We start from the raw sequence: 17,442 nt of genomic DNA, 5'->3' as shown, positions 1-17,442 counted from the left end.
GATCTCTGTCAAATAAATAAATAAAATCTTTCAAAAAAAGAAATTATTTTTTTTTAAAAAAGAAACCTGATTAAAGGTTTTGTTACTAATAGTAGATCAGGACTCACAGAGCACTTTAACAGGTCCAAATACTGTGAAAAAAATTGACTATTACTATGACTCTATTTCAAGACTCATAAAGGTTTGAGTGAGATCTAAATGTTGCCTTGCCAAATCATTTCTCAATATAAAAGCCATGTACAATTACACCATGAACCCACTCAAACACTTTTTATACAGGAGTTACAAAAAGAAGTCTTTAAACACCTCTCGGGATAAATTTATTTCCCCCAGCCAAGTGTTAACACTAATAAATGGAAGGTTTACATGTAATTCTTAACAGCAGACAGAAATTACCAACAATGCTAAGACTTTTCAACTAGCCATTTTGCTTAATCACACTTGAATAACAGGACAATTTAAAAGGTGCAATTTTTTTTTTTTTTTTTTAAATAAGACATAAGTTTTGCTCTGGAAATTTAAAGCAAACTTTCCAGAACTGTATATTCAAACAAATGTTTGGGTTTGGGGTTTTTTGGTTTTGTTTGTTTTTTGTTTTTTTTTTTTTTTGCTCTTCCAGAGTAGTCCCTAGAAGCGACTAATGAACACCTCTGCAATCCATACTGCCATTTCTCAAAAATATTTTGTACCACATATCTGAAAACTTTTTCCAAGTCCGTTTATGAGCTATGTCCTTTCAGCAAACAAATGGACATTACACTAAGGAAATGTCCATTTACTCACAGGCCAAAAGCAGATAATGAATAGGCTAAATGGGGAGATTCTTTTCGTTCGCATCAAGTGCTCATTGGTGACCCAGCAACCTAGGACGTCATTCTCTTCCCTGGGTTCCAGCAGTCTAGTTAATGAGAACCATTTCTCTGATAAGTATTCCTTAGAACAAATAAATTGAAACTTAATCAAAGACAGAACTTATATTATTACAAACCATACTATCTAGTTTGTGGTAATTTGTATTACCATGTTATCAAAATTATGAATGAAAAAGGGGCACTCCTTTTAGAAAAATGGATCCCTTTGCCCAACAATTATACTCCAAAAAAATAAAATCAACATTTCTTCATACACAAAGAAAATGAAGGTGGCAATATAGGGCTCAACTGATCAAAGAAAAATGAAAAGGCTCTAAAATCACTAAAGAAATGCATCTTGTATATATAATTAGTTAATGTTTATGATGGATTTTAATCGCACAAAATAGGACCACTTAAGCAAAGTGAAAAGGTAGAAAACTAGAAATTTCATATGAAGAGTCAAAGATTCACATATTCTAAACTTTTCTTTCACCGGTCAGAAATATCCTAATCTGCCAAATACTGGGCAAATGGCCGATGTCACATCACTAACCCCGCCTCGTTCCAACTTCACTGGTAAATCAGGAGGAAGTTGATTACAAATCAGTCTGTGACTAAGGCTCAGCACACTTCAGCTACCTTTAAATGCACCCCTTTTCACTTTTTATTATACCACTACTACAAGAGAAGCAAAAACAAGAAAATACTACTACCACGTGTAAGCCCACCAGCCAAACATAAGTAACCAAACATAAGTAACACTTTGCTGTATTAAAGTGGCCACCTTGAAGATCGCCTCCTTCCTTACTTCCCCCCACCCCATTCCCTGCACTGACTTCCCTCCTAAACCTTTCAGCACCAGGTTACCCAGATAACCATTATGTGCTCCCCAAAAAAACACCTTCCTGCAAGAGCTGAGCACTGGGTCTCCCTGACCAGAGCCCCATCAGTGCTCTCCATCACACACAGGCCCCGCCTGCCTGTGTCTGGGCCGGGAGCCCTGGGGCCACCACGGAGTGACTCCCAGCGCAAGAAGACTCCCACAGAACACCACTTACTGTGCCGGGCATATGACTTCTCTCATTCTTCCCATTCTGGGAGCCGCCATTCTTGAGTTTCTTTTTCTTCTTGGCTGTTTCTTTGTGCTCTTTCTGTTTGTTTTGCACTTCAATGAGAACGGAAATAAAGCTGTTCTTCACTTCCTTTTCAAACTCCAGTTCGTCTCGCAGGGCCAACTGCTGCACCAGCTCTTCGGAGAATTCCTTGATGGCCGTCTCAATTTCTTCCAGGAGTTCATTTAACTCAGATACTGAGAGCCTCTTTACTCCTGTGACCAAAAGCAAAGCACGGCAGGTACTAAGACAAAAAGCGTTTCAAGAGAGCGGCACAATGGGGTGTTTTAGGCCAAAAGAGCGAGGATCATATTCTAAACAATTAAACTGTGGGAGCTCTTCTTGTCATCCTAAAGCTTCTGGTGGGCGGGACTGAGCAGAGGTAGGTGGGCAAACTTACTTCTCAAAAAGCTGAGAAGTGTAACAACATTCTTTACTTGCCTAACCCAGCCATCCTAGGAGCGGCACTCCAGTCGAGATGGAAAAAAGCTCGTACAAGGAAAAGCACACACACAAAAGCCGAGGGCGAAACTACCAGCTGACAAGAAACTGCACGCAGTTTAGCAGGGTTCTAGCACACTTCAGAAGACAGGAGTTGAACTGAAAAAAATTAAACCAAGAACATACTGGATCACATGTGCCCCAATGTGTGAATTTTTTTGAAGACTGGGAAGATGAAAGAAAAGACTATTCCCTGAAACCCCCTTTCAGTTTTTTCTCAGCATGTGAGTGAGGCTCATGTGAGGGAGGCCAGGACATCACTGAAACACTCACCCCCACTATGTCAGGATGTGCTTGTATTTGGGGATAGGAGGTCTTTAAAAAGGTAAGTAAAAATGAGGTTGTTAGGCTGGGCCCTAATCCAGTATGAGTACTGTCTTACAAAATGACAAGACAAGGACAAACACACACAGAGAGGGAAGGCCACATGAGGATGGAGAGAAGACAGCCACCTATAAGCTGAGGAGAGAGGCCCCAGAAGAAACCAAACCTGCTGACACCTTGATCTTGAACTTCCAGCCTCCAGACCTCTGAGACAATAAATTCCTATTGTTTAAGACCGGGGCATACAGAACTTTGTTACAACAGCCCAAGCCGGCTAGTACGGGATTCAAAGGTGAACATGACAAAGTCCCTGAGCACTGATAAAAATATGCCCGAGCACTGCTGGAGGGCTGAAGAAGGGTGTGTATCATAGCCTGTGCAAGTCTGAGCTTCCTGGAGATGGAGACACACAGGAAGTATGAAGAGCATGGACTTAAGGAGGGTGTCTTACTCTCTTCGTAACTGCTTGTGCTCGATCTCTGAAGAGTCTGGATTTCCTGGGACAGCATGGACAGCCGATCTGACTGGGTGGGTGTTTCATCATCTTCTGGGTCTGGAGATTCCTGCATCATTTCTTCAATTTCTTCAATAACCTTCCAAAATATACATACCACTGTTACTCGGAGACACTCAGCTAAACAACCTATCTGCACACGGTGCTCACTTGAGGCAACCAGAGCAGAAATGCACTAAATTCTCCACTAACCAATGGTGTGCAGGAGGAGCTGGTGTTCTGAATAAACAAAATTTTGATTTTAAGAGTGAACGTGGTTAATAAAAAAACAATATGCTAAGCACAAAATTAAAGAGTATGATTTAATGTCCATCGTGATTCAGTAAGCCCTATCAGATCTTGCAATGTCTTAGAAATGGCACAAAAACACACGTATAACTTACTTCAGATGTGCTAGAGCCAGATTATAGTCAAAAGAAAGCAAATGACAGAAAATATACCATATGCCACATGCCAGTGCTCAGTTTAAAGGATTTCATCAAATTGACATAAAATTTAAAAAAAAGAAAATATAAAAAATTGTTATATAAAGCAAAAAATTACCTCCACAGCAGCAAATTTTTCCTTTAACAGCAGAAAAATATTTTCATGTATTAACTCAATGGAAGATTAAGAGATACTCAAAATTAATTGAAATGTAGAAGCTTAAAAGAGAAAAAGAGAGCTGCACAGAAGCAGGAAAATTTCAGAAATATCTGTCTTTCAAACAATAATCTACTGTCGAGGGCAACACTGCTCAAATCTTACAATAGTTATCTTGTCCTGCTCCACATTTAAAAGTTGCGAAGGATACATTAGTCAGTGGGAACTTAGAATCAGAAAAATTACTCAACAGTTAAGAAAAAATAGATCTAAGAGTTAACAAAAAAAAAAAACTATTAGAAAAAAATGCGGGATGAATCAGCAGGTTTAAGATGTAATACTTGTACTGAGAAAAAGAAGAGTAAATCTGAAGGAGGTGGGGATTATGTTAATTAGTAAGAAGATTTTCTCAAACAGGCATTGTAAAAGAGCACAATGAAACCCTGGAGAAGAGGCAGAATCTGCGTGGCTAAGTCTTGGGAGCAGGAAGGCTTATGGCATTCAGGCAGATAGATTACGGAGGAGACAATGAACCCTCAGGGTCGTGTTATTTCCCCAGGATATCACGCTCCACCTCCCACAGCCCTCCATCCCCATTATCTGGCATTTTAAGCACCACACTCTTTCCAGGTCTAGAACAATCCAACCACAAATATGACGAAGGAGCATCAAAATGGCACACGTTTAATAGACTCCTCCCAACCTGGCCACAGCCTATCTCTTCAGTGACCTCACGTTTCCAGCTGAAAGCTTTGTTCTGGGAGGGTTTGCAGTGAGAGCAGCGTTGGAGCGCGTTACTTCAGGAGTTTGACAACCCAACCCAAGTGGGTAGAGTATTCAGACACTGCGAAAGCTGATGCGAGCAGTTTACATGAATACAGGGCTGACGTTATTAGAGCATGCCACAGGAGTCACGCTCACTTTTTTCTGGGCGCACGATATGTACTTCTAATAAGTGCTGATGATTTTTACACAGGCTTTTAGAGAAAGTAGGTAGTTTCCGCACAGATACGGTATAGGTTGCCATGTCTTGTTAACTCTTGAGAAAGTACACAATTCACAGTATTTTTTCTGATTTCAGGTGGAGCACTAACCCTCCCTGGTAACTTGCTGCACTGTTTCAACCAGGCCTGCTCTGGGGAAGTGTTTGTACTGAAAAATCTTCCCAACTAACATGATCCCGTCTGCTTCAGATTACATACACCTTCTTCTTTTCTCCGTGGAGGACGCAACTGATGAGCTCACCTACACAGAAAATGCAGGAAAAATAAGTAAATCCCAACAACCCATCCCTTACTGCCCCAGGAAGAAACGGTTTTTCAGCCTGAGGTTTCCTTTTCCTTTCCTGGACGAAGGTCTCATCTCTACCTGCTCTGCAGTGAAGAGCGGCTCTTCATTAACGCAGGAGACGATGATCGAATGCATATCCAGCTGTTCTCTCAGCTCCTCGTCGTCTGATGCATCAAAGAACAAACTGTCACTTATCTGAAAGCAAAATAACCCACTGTTAAAAGCAGGACATCCTGATCACAACAAATTCGCAGTGTCTGGGTAAAGAAGAGTCTTCCCTGGAAAGGGAGGAATGATTACGATCGCTCCGTGCCAGGTGGCACTGAAGTCCTTTACTCATCTCAGACACCAACGGGGGGAAAGGAAAATAAACATGAAATTGCTGAGGTGCCCATGCGTCCCCTAACGCTTCCCCTAATCCCCAATACAGACACAGGCTTAGCTGCTTCTCCCTGGGGAAGAGGGTCATTTATAGCGTTTGTTAGGAAGTTGTACGGAATTACAGGAGACGGGGAGAGAGGTAATAGGCAGGTTTAGCAGCAAATGTTATTTGGTTCACGATCTAACAGTAGGACTGGTGTACGTTAAAATTCCACAGATAACATAAAGTTAATTACTGCCAAACTAACTTCTAACATTCAGGATAAAAGATTAGGAATTGGTTCCCTGGCCCTGTCCACAAGAGTCGAACTTTGCCTTACAGGGGAACAGCTCTTCTTTCAAAAATAAAATCTCTGTAGGTTCCAAGAAAATCTTTCAATGTAATCGTGCTGGAGGTTCCCATTTGCCTCACTGCCATTTTCCACCCTGCTCTGGGCATCAGGACGCTGAACTTTATGGACTAAATCAAAGGATGGCCTGGACTTCTGGCTTCCAGTGGGTTAAAAACCACCGGCAGACACTAGCAGGAGACTGAAGGGTGGGAGGATGAGAGCTGGACCTTCATTCCATTGTCCCCTTCCTGGCCAGACTGCCAAAAAGCAGCAGAGCCTGTCAAGCAGACCTGTCCCCTTACAGCTACTCTCTCTGGGTTCTGGCAACTTCTCCTTTCCTTACCTCTTCATGCCCAGGGGTGCTACTACTGCTTACCATTGCCCGCCCTGGGTTATCACACCATGCCTACCTAGCTGGTGTCCCAAAAATCATGACCAAAAATTAAGTACTAGTCCTAAATGTAAAGCCTTATCTGGGAAATGCAGTTGGTGAAAATGGACAAGTGCTGCCTTTCAGAATGTCAGTCTGGGAGAGGAGCCACATCAGGGTTCTGGGGCTTGTCCTACCACATAATTCAAGTCCATGTTGTAACTCGGTGAAGACACACCTCCTTGGGCTTGTCTTCACTGCGCCATAGACTAGGAAAGGCCTGGACATGGTCTTCAGCATATCATTCTGAACTTTTGGAACACTGTGCGAAAAAGAAGAATCTAAAAGCTTCCAGAGAGGAAAAAAACCATCACATGAAAAGGATCAAGAATCAAAATGTCTTTTAAACTCTCAACAGCAACAAACGAGATGAAGAAAAAAAAAAATCAATGTTATTTCCATGTTTCAATAAATTTCAACCTAGAATCCTATCTCCAGCTAAAGTAACAATTAATTGGGAGCTCAGAATAAACACATTTTCAGGCATTCAAGATCTCAAAGTATTTTACCTCATTCACCCTTTCTCAGAAAGCTACTGCAAAATAAGCTCCATTCAAACCAGAAGGAAAACCAGAAAGGAAGCAGACCTGGGACGTAATCCAAGAATGAAATGTGGGAATTCTTGTAATGATGGTGGAATAAAGGTTCCAGAATGATGGCTGTGAAGCTCACCTAGAGAGTAAATAGCTCAGATGACAAGTGTTACTGCATGGAGCATCGAGAAAAGGATAAGAGAAAGAGAGGCAGAGACATTAACAGGTTCTCTGGTGCATGTCACTTACTAAAACGAGTTTTATGGCTCTGTTGAGGCTGAATTTATGAGGTAATGATATCTTAAATGAACCACAAAAAGACAATGATTATTACCCTAAGGAAAAAAAAAAAAATTACAAGAGGAAATTCACTCATGATGTACAGAAATGGGTCAACTGTGAATATTTATATAGTCAATATAAATGATGAAGATTAATTTAACCAATTATTTTTATATAATTATATTGGGAAGACAAGGGAAGGGAAAGTTTCCATGAGGGTTATGGTGTTGAGGGACAGTGGGAGGACTGAGAGAGACCTAAACCATCACCAATGAGTAGAAAGTAAATGGATAAAGTCTAAATTTGAAAAAAAAAAAAAAATCAAGTAAAATGATGAAAGCATGTTATCTGTCAGAAGAAACAGTTTAAGGAGCTAAAAGTGGCTGCCTCTGGTAAGTAGAAAGCAAGCATGGGGTAAGGAGGGCAGAGGCTGCTTTTTCATGATAAGGTCTATACTAGTTCTAGTACTTTTAAACCAATGCAGTTATCTTTTTTTTTTTCCAGTTATCCTTTTAATAAGGAATGTGAAAGATCAAGAGCTTAGGCTCTTGGTGAGAGAGGATGTTTGACTTCAAGATTACAGAAGTGGGTATGAAAAGTGCCACAATCTAGTTACAAGGGTGTATGGATGATGGGGAGTAGACCTAGCAATTATCTTCATGGATCCTTAAATTTCAGCACTTCCCACAATCAATCTTCATTATAATTGGAGGACCATAGATTTATTTTTCCTCTTACAGACAAATCCAAGTTTTCATTTAAAAATGACTCCTAAGGAAGATATTATCTTCTTCCTGCCTCTGCTCTTAAAGATAAAAAGGTGCATAAAACAAAGTCTCTGTCCTTGAAAAAAACGTTCACGGTAGGAGGAAGGAGACAGCACATGAGATGTTCCTAAGGCAATATGATTTAGAAGCCTTTTCCCATATAAACATATTCAAAAATGGCACTGGGTTTAGAATAGTTTTTATAGCTATTGCCAAAACACATGACTGATACCAGTAAACCATTAGAATAAATTTCCATAACAAGAGAAATAATGATCCCAGATCATCTTTCCAGGGACTGAGCCAAGTCCATTCCCCACAGAGATGGCATATGTTAAGGGCTGGAATCCCTTTCGGCTTTGAAAACTAACCTTGGCTGTCATGGGTATCATTATTCACTCTCCCATTTAGGCATCAATGTGTCTTCTCTTTGCCAAACATTCCCATCACTCCTTCCTGTGCCAGGTTAGACACAGAGCTGGTGGTTCTATTGCCCTGTACGAAACTGAAGCTGCTTCAAATGGAAAAAATGTGCCCTTGTAAGAATCTGGAATATACTAGTTCCCTTACTATAGAAAGACTCAGCAAATTTAAAAGTGTGCCATCTTGAACCTCAATGGAAGAAAAATTAAAAGTTGAAATGTGGCAAATGGTGGTTTTCCTGAATGTTTTTCTCATCCTAATGCAAAAGAAAGGTCCTCTCCCTTCATCCAGAAAAAAATCTCCAGGGACACCTGGGTGGCTCAGTCGGTTAAGCAGCTGCCTTTGGCTCAGGTCATGATCCCAGGGTCCTGGGATGGAGCCCAGAGAAGCCCCTGCTTCTCCCTCCCCCTCTGCCTGCCACTCTGCCTACCTGTGCTATCTCTCCATCAAATAAATAAATAAAATCTGAAAGAAAGAGGGAAAGAAAGAAAAGAAAAGAAAAGAAAAAGAAAGAAAGAAAGAAAGAAAGAAAGAAAGAAAGAAAGAAAAGGAAGAAATTTCCTACAGATCCTATTTACAAATGGAATAAACTAAAGGATGCTTCCAAAGGTAAATTCAACACAATTCAGTTATGGAAACAACAGAGCACACAGTAGGCAATGCTAAATAAACTAACTCAGGTTAAAAAAAATGTAATATGCTATCTAATAGAATGTGAAGGTCTCTTCTTACATAGCTCCTTGTTCTCCAGGAACCTAATGTGTGCTACTCCTTCCTGAGGAACAGAGTTCTAATTTCAGTTCTTATTCATCACCTGGGTAGTTGTGTCATGGTAGGCAGATGACAGATGGATGATCACTTGTCCACTTTAATCTGCTGAGTTTTTCAGATAAGGCTTTTATAATTAAGATCAGTTACTAGTACTAAATTCCAAGTCATTACAAATCACCACCCTTGGCTATACCATTACTCTGGCATTGAAAATAACATCTGGGGCGCCTGGGTGGCTCAGCTGGTTAAGCAACTGCCTTCAGCTGGGGTCATGATCCTGGAGTCCCGCATCAGGCTCCCTGCTCGGCAGGGAGTGTGCTTCTCCCTCTGACCCTCCCCCTTCTCATGCTCTCCTTTCTCTCTCTCTCTCTCAAATAAATAAATAAAATCTTTAATAAAAAAAAGTAGTTACTAAAAAAAAATTTTTTTAAAGAAAATAACAACCAGAAGGCAGAAAAAGGGAGCAACTTCCCAAGATGTGATTTAAGAACAATACAAGACATACATTTTATTCAATGAAACCATATTACAGTGTCCCATTCACGCTGCTAATGCACTTCAATTTGAAACCATGAAAGGATCTCTTCTATGCTATTTTTAAGTATGTCCAAACAAATACTCATTGATTGGCTATCATGGATTTAGTACTATGCTAAATAATACAGAAAATACCTATTTTTTAAAAAAGAACTTTCCATCATATTCTCTAACCTTATGGTCTCATTGACAAGATTATTCCTCTGTTCACTCAACACTTGTCTTAGTACTCACTATGTGCCAGGAACAGTGGTAGTTACTAAAAAGACTAAAAAGAGGGACGCCTGGGTGGCTCAGTTGGTTAAGCAGCTGCCTTCGGCTCAGGTCATGATCCCAGCGTCCTGGGATCGAGTCCCACGTCGGGCTCCTTGCTCATCAGGGAGCCTGCTTCTCCCTCTGCCTCTGCCTGCCATTCTGTCTGCCTGTGCTTGCTCTCTCTCCCTCTTTCTCTCTAATAAATAAATAAAATCTTTAAAAAAAAAAAAAAGACTAAAAAGATTTGCTACCAGCAAATCACAATCACAATGACAGACCCTAAAACACAGGATTAATAAGAAAACAAAGTAATGGTCTGAGACATGGACAAAGTGCTGTGGGGACCGGTACCCAGGAGACAACAGGGCTAAATTCTGTGGGACAGATAAGTCCTTGAAGATTTTCACACCCCCACCAGTGTAACCAATTCCCACAGAGAGAGCTGCATTTCCCTTCCACACAGGGATTGAGGCCATGGCTAAAGGGCCATCTGTCAGAGAGGCCGTAGATGGGGATTCCCCCCAAGTGAGAGGTTGGATTAAGTGTCCTTTAAAGTCGCTTCCAACTCTAAAATTGTATAATTCCATGAGATCAGCAAAGGCTAAAACAGTAATAGGAAGCTTCAGAGGGGAAGGGAAACTTGAACCGAGCCCAAAATGATAGCTAGGGTCCAAAGAGAAGACAGAGCATAAGGATGCTGTTTTATTCCTTTTCACAAAATGTATGCCAGGTCAGTCAGCAGAATAGCTTAGTGGGGTTACTGGAACATACAGCAAGATTTCTCTCTCTACTCGAATACTGGGAAGCACAGGCAGAACTCCACATTTTACTAGAAAATAATAGGCAGCCGGCTGTCCTGAGTCATATAATTGAGAAAGTCGTTTACATAAAACATTAACAATACTATTTAAGGTACTGACAGCCCCAATGCATTATACTCTCAATTACACAAATACACTTAATGAAACATAGAGCATGCCAAAAGGTCTGGCATGAGTTTACATTGTTATATGATAAGGAACTTAAACAGCCCCTGAAACTTATATATAACTTGACTGTTTCTCATCACCTTTAGATAAACCGAACACTGTGCTTTTCCACCTAAAACAATGACCTTCCCTTTTCCACCCCTGACCCCAGCTGTCCCATCACCTGTGCTCACACTTGTTACCCAAGGCACCTTCACTTTACAACCCCGAGGAGTCCCCAGCAGGCTCAAACAGGTAGCCAAGAGCTCTAAGGTCTTTTAAAGGTTATCTAATACTCACAGGAACACACAGTCTTCAGAAAACGTGTCGTGTCCAGCAAGTCCTTAAATTCATCAGAAAGTTAACTCAATGTTGCTTTCCCAGTACCCTCAGTATATTAACACAGTTTTCCCAGCACACCAAAATTGTGCTAGTTAAGCTCAGAAAAAAAAAAGAAAAAAAAAACAAAAACAAAAAAAACCTGCTGATCTTTGTTGTTCATTCCCAGGTGACAAAGATTTGGCTAAACATACAAAAGAGAGTGTATGTTTGGGACGAACTGGAGGAAAGTGCTAGCAAAAGCTGACAGTGGTGGAGCCAAGTTGGCAACAGAAGGCCACGCCAATGGCTATAAACTTGGAAATAATTGGCAACCCACTGAATCTGTTCAATAGCAAGGCTATTTTTTTTTTTTTTAAAGATTTTTTATTTATTTATTTCACAGAGAGAAATCACAAGTAGGCAGAGAGGCAGGCAGAGAGAGAGGAGGAAGCAGGCTCCCTGCTGAGCAGAAAGCCCGATGTGGGGCTCGAACCCAGGACCTGGGATCATGACCTGAGCCGAAGGCAGCGGCTTAACCCACTGAGCCACCCAGGCGCCCCAATAGCAAGGCTATTTTTTTAGTTCTATTATCAGAATCAGTTATTCAGAAACTATTCGCTCAATTCCTAACTTACCCCTTTTTCTGAGAGGTTCAGTGTAAGCAAATGCAGGGTCCTGGTATGGGAGGACTTCCAGTCTACCGGCATTACGTTTCCATAATTATCTGTCAGGGCATTCCAAATCCTTAAAAAGAATAAAACTACAATCAATGAAAGTTAACACCCTCCACATGTCTTTTGTTAAACAAATACCAAAACCATAGTGAAAGAAAGAACAAAAAATGTCAAAGCAAAACAATGCAAGGCCTCAGGTTTTCCAGAAAAACCCCAACAAAGAGCCCCCTAAAGAAGACTAAATGACCACAGGATCCCTGGCTGACAAGAAGTGCTGAGAAGATCCAGTGGTGTGAAAACTCTCCCAAAGTCAACAGGTCACATTTCCACAATACTAGCCAGGCACCCTCCTAAGCAATTTACAAAGATTAACTCATTTAATCTTCAAAAACAATACTATGAAGAACCATTATTATCCCCATTTCACAGAGGAGGAGACTGAAATACAGGGAGCTTCTGTAATGTGTCCCAAGCCACGTGGGTAGTACATACACGGGGTTTCACACTTGCTTATTGATCATTTCATACGGTGAATAATCTTTCTCTAACCCAAAATGTGTTATTCTCCCTGGAGAAAGGATTCAGTCTCAATGTGAGACTGGGGTTTAATATCTATTTTGTAATACAATAGGCTAAGGACTATGACAGATAAAATGAAGGAGGAGAGAAAAGGGACTTCACAGTAAAATGCACAAAGGTTATTGTAAGGACCTATTTAGAAACTGTCCCTGCTCCCCTTCCCCCGGGGGATTTACTTGGAAACAAGTCCCAGAAACCAGCTCCAGATAACAAAGCCCAGATACAACGGTGGGTCAGGCTAGGTGGAGAATTCAAACAATGGAGGGGATGCATACTGTCTCCCTGGTTACCAAGGAGTATGGGCCCCGCCCTTTGGGAGCCTTTGGGCGCCAATCCCAATCAAGGTGTAATAGGCTGGTTCAAATGTCTACTAGGGTCAATTGTAACTCAGTTGGTCACCTAGCATCACTGTGGAGTTTCCTGTGTGTTACGATCTCATTGGCCACCTGTGCGTGGCCAGGCCTGACCGCATGGCCTTTGCCCTTAAAAGCTAGTCTGTGAAACAGAAGGGTCGCCCTCTCTTGTAAGAGGTGCAGCCCCGAACGTTCGGTTAGATTCTTGATGCTTGACGCGAAATAAAGCGTTGCTTGACTTTCGCTTTGGATCAGTCTTGCTCCTTTAATCACGGACCCATTATTGGGGCATAACAGTTATAGCCAATGCAATCACCCTTCCTTATTGCCAAACAGCATTTTGGGGGGGCAAAAGAGTAAAATGAAAGGGTGCTTGACAAAAATTCAGGAAACACAGACTCTCATTTCCTTTCTTCTTCAAATAGTGAAGTCTTTGGTCATGTTCCTTAACCTCTCTAAGTAAGAGCCATCCTTCTCTAAAATGAGAGGCCTGAGTAAGAGAGATCCCTTCCAGCTCTATTACTCTTAAGCATTATTTCAAATGAGTTGTTTTGAGGGAAGTCCTAAGTCACACTGGGTAAGGACAGCAAATTCCAACTTCATGACCAAAATTGAGACTTAGTACCAAAGTAATAACAGCATAATAAAACATGACTACAGAGATATAAATGAGATGAAATTAAATTGGGGTAAGTTAAAGACTACATATATAATCTATTTAATGGGCAGAGATACACAAATGTCGTAAGAAAAAATATCTAAAGTATATGGAAGATATCTAATCATGAATATGCCATTAAATAACTGAGTGGGTTTGTCTTTTTTTCCAAACGTGTAAGAGACGTTTTTCCACTAAGAGACGAAAACAAGACCACTGGAGGCATAAAATAAGAATGCAAGCTTAAAAATAAAGAAGCAATATACTTGATTTAATGAATTTGGGATTTGGTACTAAAGAGAAGAAGCAATGGGACCATAACTGCCAAAAACATAAAATCCCAAAATGATGCTTGGCTTTGGAATGCACATTAGCCTCAATGAAAATGTGAACCCAAAAAGCTCTAGGAAACTGGCTCATTTTACCCAGCACATCTCCCATATGCATAGTTCATTCCCATTCTCCTCTCTGTTAGAAACACAACCTTCTCCAATGCCAAAATACTCCAGCTGGAGGCAACAACTCTGGATTGTTTAAAATCAGCTAAACTTGCTGCGTTTCTGACCCACACCTTCCTGAGTAAAAGACTTTCAGATACCGGATAACTGACTATATACCTAACCTTGGTTAGGAACTCAAGTAGGATATTCTAGTAGGTGAAGACAGTCCACGTTTTGGGGGACTGCTTGTTTGTTTCTTCTTTAAATGAGGCTGGAAGAAGACAAGTGGAGCGGAATACTTCACCCAGTAGGAGATACTGTGGATAAATTTGATCTCCCAAGAAAGTGAAGGACAATTAACAATCCTCCATCTCCACCAAGGTTAGAACAATTGTAGTTGGAAGGACACAGGGCTGACCTAAGAGAAAGATTTCTAGAATTCTCCCGTCAAGACATGAATTGCCTTTATCCTTATCATAAAATATTACAAGCAGTCATAAACAACCAGCAAGAAAGCTCTTTTCCAAGGAGGTCAAAGTCCTGTGACATTGAATCCTATGGGATACCCTTCTGAAGTAAAACCATAGCAGATAAGTGCAATCCATATTTAACCAAAACTAAAGGTAGGGCTCAGAGAAGTAAAATAAAGTGTCCTAAGCCAACACAAATCTGAGTGAAAGAATTCTCAACTCTCTCTGAGAGGGGCAGGAATGGACTCTATCAAGCCACAGAGAGATGTATGCAACAGAAAAGGGACAGTGAGCGGTGACCAGCCCCGGCCCCTGAAAAGAGAGAAAGAAATGTGTTATGCATTCCCAAGTTAAGAATCAGGCATTACTACCAACATATCACCTACTAAAAACCATTATCAAGAGTAACAAAATATTTTGTTTAAGTTTTACATCAACCTAGGATTTAAGCAAAGACTAACATAAACTACTTTCTAGACCGTATAGGTGAAGAAAAATAGGGAACCTTAACATTTATGTACAAACAACTAATCTGTTCTGAGAAGTTACTCTTGCCAAACCTAAACGCATCAGAACTATCATTTTTTAATCTAGAGTATGTCCTGAGTCCCAATGATTCAGAGTATATAAATCTACATATGTATATATAAAACTATCTTCTCTAGGAATAGCTTTCAAAAAGGTCATCTTTTGCTATTGGCTGCATACATCCGTATATTATACAAATCCAATCATAAGCTCCTCCCTCCACACTGGGCAGAACACTGCAGACAGATGGCAACGAGAGGACATGGTCCCCAACACAGCTGGGTGCCAACCACTGCTAAGCCATGTTTACAGGCCCCAACTCCCAAATTCCTCTGTTCAAGCTTCCTACCTTATTCACAGAGGAAAGGAGGCCATCAGGCTGAAAGGCCCTTTCTATGCCTGTGGATCCCTCTCCATCTCTCAAGAATCCTTCCCTAACCTCTAATCTCTTAATTCCTTCGGGGCTCTAAAAACCCATCCCCCACCCAGGTCCACAGTGTTCATTCCACTCCTAGCTCCCTCACCTCCTCAGCGACTCCTTTCCCCAGAGACCCATACCACATGCTCAGCATCCTCACTCTCACCATTCCTTTTACTATCTTTTGGGGGTGACACTGAGGTACAGAATTAGAACCCTTATTTAGCCAAATTATAACTGGGGTTCTAGATAGCCAAATGAAGTACAACCCTCCCCCCCCCCAGGGACTCTGCCTCTCCCTTATCCAGTTTGTGCATTTCCTTAAGAATGCTAACACTGCACTTAGATAATTCTGTACTACCTGTTCCTGCATGCGTTGTCCCACCAGACGAGGAGATCCGTGCTATTAATAACCACAGCCTTTTTTTTTTTTTTTTTTTTTTTTTGCCTCTGTAGGGATTTGCATTCCCAACTGGGCTCTCCGATAGAGCCAATAAATTCCTGTGGCATAAATGCTGCTTCAGCGTTGGTACCTTTGCACGTGCTATATCGCGAGGCGCAATGCTAGACTCTTCTTCATCTGCCAGGCAAACTCCCACTCTTCCATCAGGATCCAGTTTGCACATTTCTTTCCCTGTGAAGCCTTTCCTGGCTCTCCCACACATACCCCTTTTATATCCTATATTTCGCACGTATGTCCAGGAGAGCATTTGTCACACCCATACATACTGTTTACAAATCCAGCCCCCCAACCTAAGTGGTGCCTTACGTGGGAGGGGTATGTTCAGTCACCTTGGTATTCCCAGCGCGAAGCAGCCTCTGGCACTTAGCGCTTAAATAAATGCTAGTTGAATGAATGAGCGGCTACACATGGGCCCGAGGAGGTGCAATTTCTAACTACCTGCAACGTGGAAGGAGGTTCCCCTCTGAACCCAACCTGGGTCGGTTTCTAGGGAGCAGGAGGAGGGCAGCGGCAGAGGGTAAGGGAGCGTGGAGGGCTGGGGAGCAGGGGATTTAAATTGCAGAGCGCGGGGAGGCCGAAAACCCCCAGGGAGCGCGGCTGGGGAGCAGAGGGGGCGGGGACTCGCGAGGCGGAAGGAGGGCGCGGGGAGGAGCCTGTGGCCGGAGTCCCCCTGAGGCTGCAGACTTAGGGCCAGAGGACAGGACGAGGGCAGCGCGAGGGGCAGGGGAGGCTCCCGCCCTCTCCCGGCCGGGCCCGCACTCACTCGTCCCCCTGCAGGAGGCTGCATTCGGTGATGGGCCGCACGGCCGCCCTCGGGGGCTCGGCGCCCGGACCCGAGGGGCGGAAACACAGACTCAGCTTCTCCTCCAAGCTGCAGGCCAGCGCCGGGAAGCCGTCGCCTCCCCCGCCCGGCCCTGCGCCGGCCTCGGGGCTCGCGTTACAGTTCTCCTGGTCCTGGAGGCTCCGGGCCGGTTCCTGGAACTCATAGAAATCCTGCCAGTCTCCGTCCGCCGCCATCGCCGCCCGGCGCAGTGGCGCGCCCCGCCCCGCCCTGTCAGGGCCCCGCCCCGCAGGCCTCACAGGCCCCGCCCGCCGCGGGCTTCGCCTAGCCTCGGGCCCCGCCTCCTCTGTCCGTCTACCACGTGGATCTGTCCGGACCGCCCAGCCTGCGGGTCTTTCCTTTTCCGGAGTTTTCTTCTCCCAGGTGATTGCGGTCTCAGTAGAACGAAAGAAAAACTTTAATTACGTTGAGTCACTTCCTATAGTCTCTGTCACTCAGGAATGGCTTCCCTTAGTGGGAAACTGGCCTAAATGTGACTTAAATAAAGGGCTTCTTTAAACTTGCAGCCTAGTGTCAGATTATGCCCCTGGGAGAAACGGACTCCTTTTGTAAATTTCCAACCAGAAGAGCAAGCAGATCCACCTGGAAATGCTTAACTCCTACCGAAATTCATTCCACAAATATTTTATATCTAAAACATGCAAAGCACTTTCTAGACCCTGGGGAACATACAAAGATGAGTAATTATGTAAATTAATACTTGCAAAGCACTTGGTACAGTGTTGGGGAAGGTAACTGAAAAGGTGTAACTGCCAGTTGACCTGTGAGCTGGACCCAGGCACTGGAAATCTCCTCTCCACCTCCCCTCTCCTTGGAATGGGGGTTCCACTTGCCTTTCCTG

At 42.6% G+C, this 17,442-nt stretch overlaps 1 protein-coding gene across 2 annotated transcripts in view; it reads right to left on the bottom strand.

The window, feature by feature from the left end:
• LOC111158425 (fasciculation and elongation protein zeta 2) overlaps positions 1-16,799 on the bottom strand; it is a 42,869-nt gene extending 26,070 nt beyond the window's left edge. For both annotated transcript variants that reach the window (XM_022520430.1, XM_022520431.1), the window contains exons 1-5: positions 16,524-16,799; positions 11,813-11,921; positions 5,256-5,372; positions 3,243-3,384; positions 1,913-2,181 (exon numbers count right to left, since the gene is read on the bottom strand). In XM_022520430.1, the coding sequence (XP_022376138.1) occupies positions 1,913-2,181; positions 3,243-3,384; positions 5,256-5,372; positions 11,813-11,921; positions 16,524-16,777 (891 nt within the window). In that variant the 5' untranslated portion in view covers positions 16,778-16,799. The remainder of the gene's footprint in view (positions 1-1,912; positions 2,182-3,242; positions 3,385-5,255; positions 5,373-11,812; positions 11,922-16,523) is intronic.
• Between the last annotated feature and the right edge of the window lie 643 nt (positions 16,800-17,442).

The sequence above is a fragment of the Enhydra lutris genome, unplaced genomic scaffold (assembly GCF_002288905.1).
Source record: "Enhydra lutris kenyoni isolate GAN:26980312 unplaced genomic scaffold, ASM228890v2 scaffoldscaffold59, whole genome shotgun sequence".
Taxonomy (NCBI): Eukaryota; Metazoa; Chordata; class Mammalia; order Carnivora; family Mustelidae; genus Enhydra; species Enhydra lutris.
This window is presented reverse-complemented; position numbering and strand designations above follow the sequence as displayed.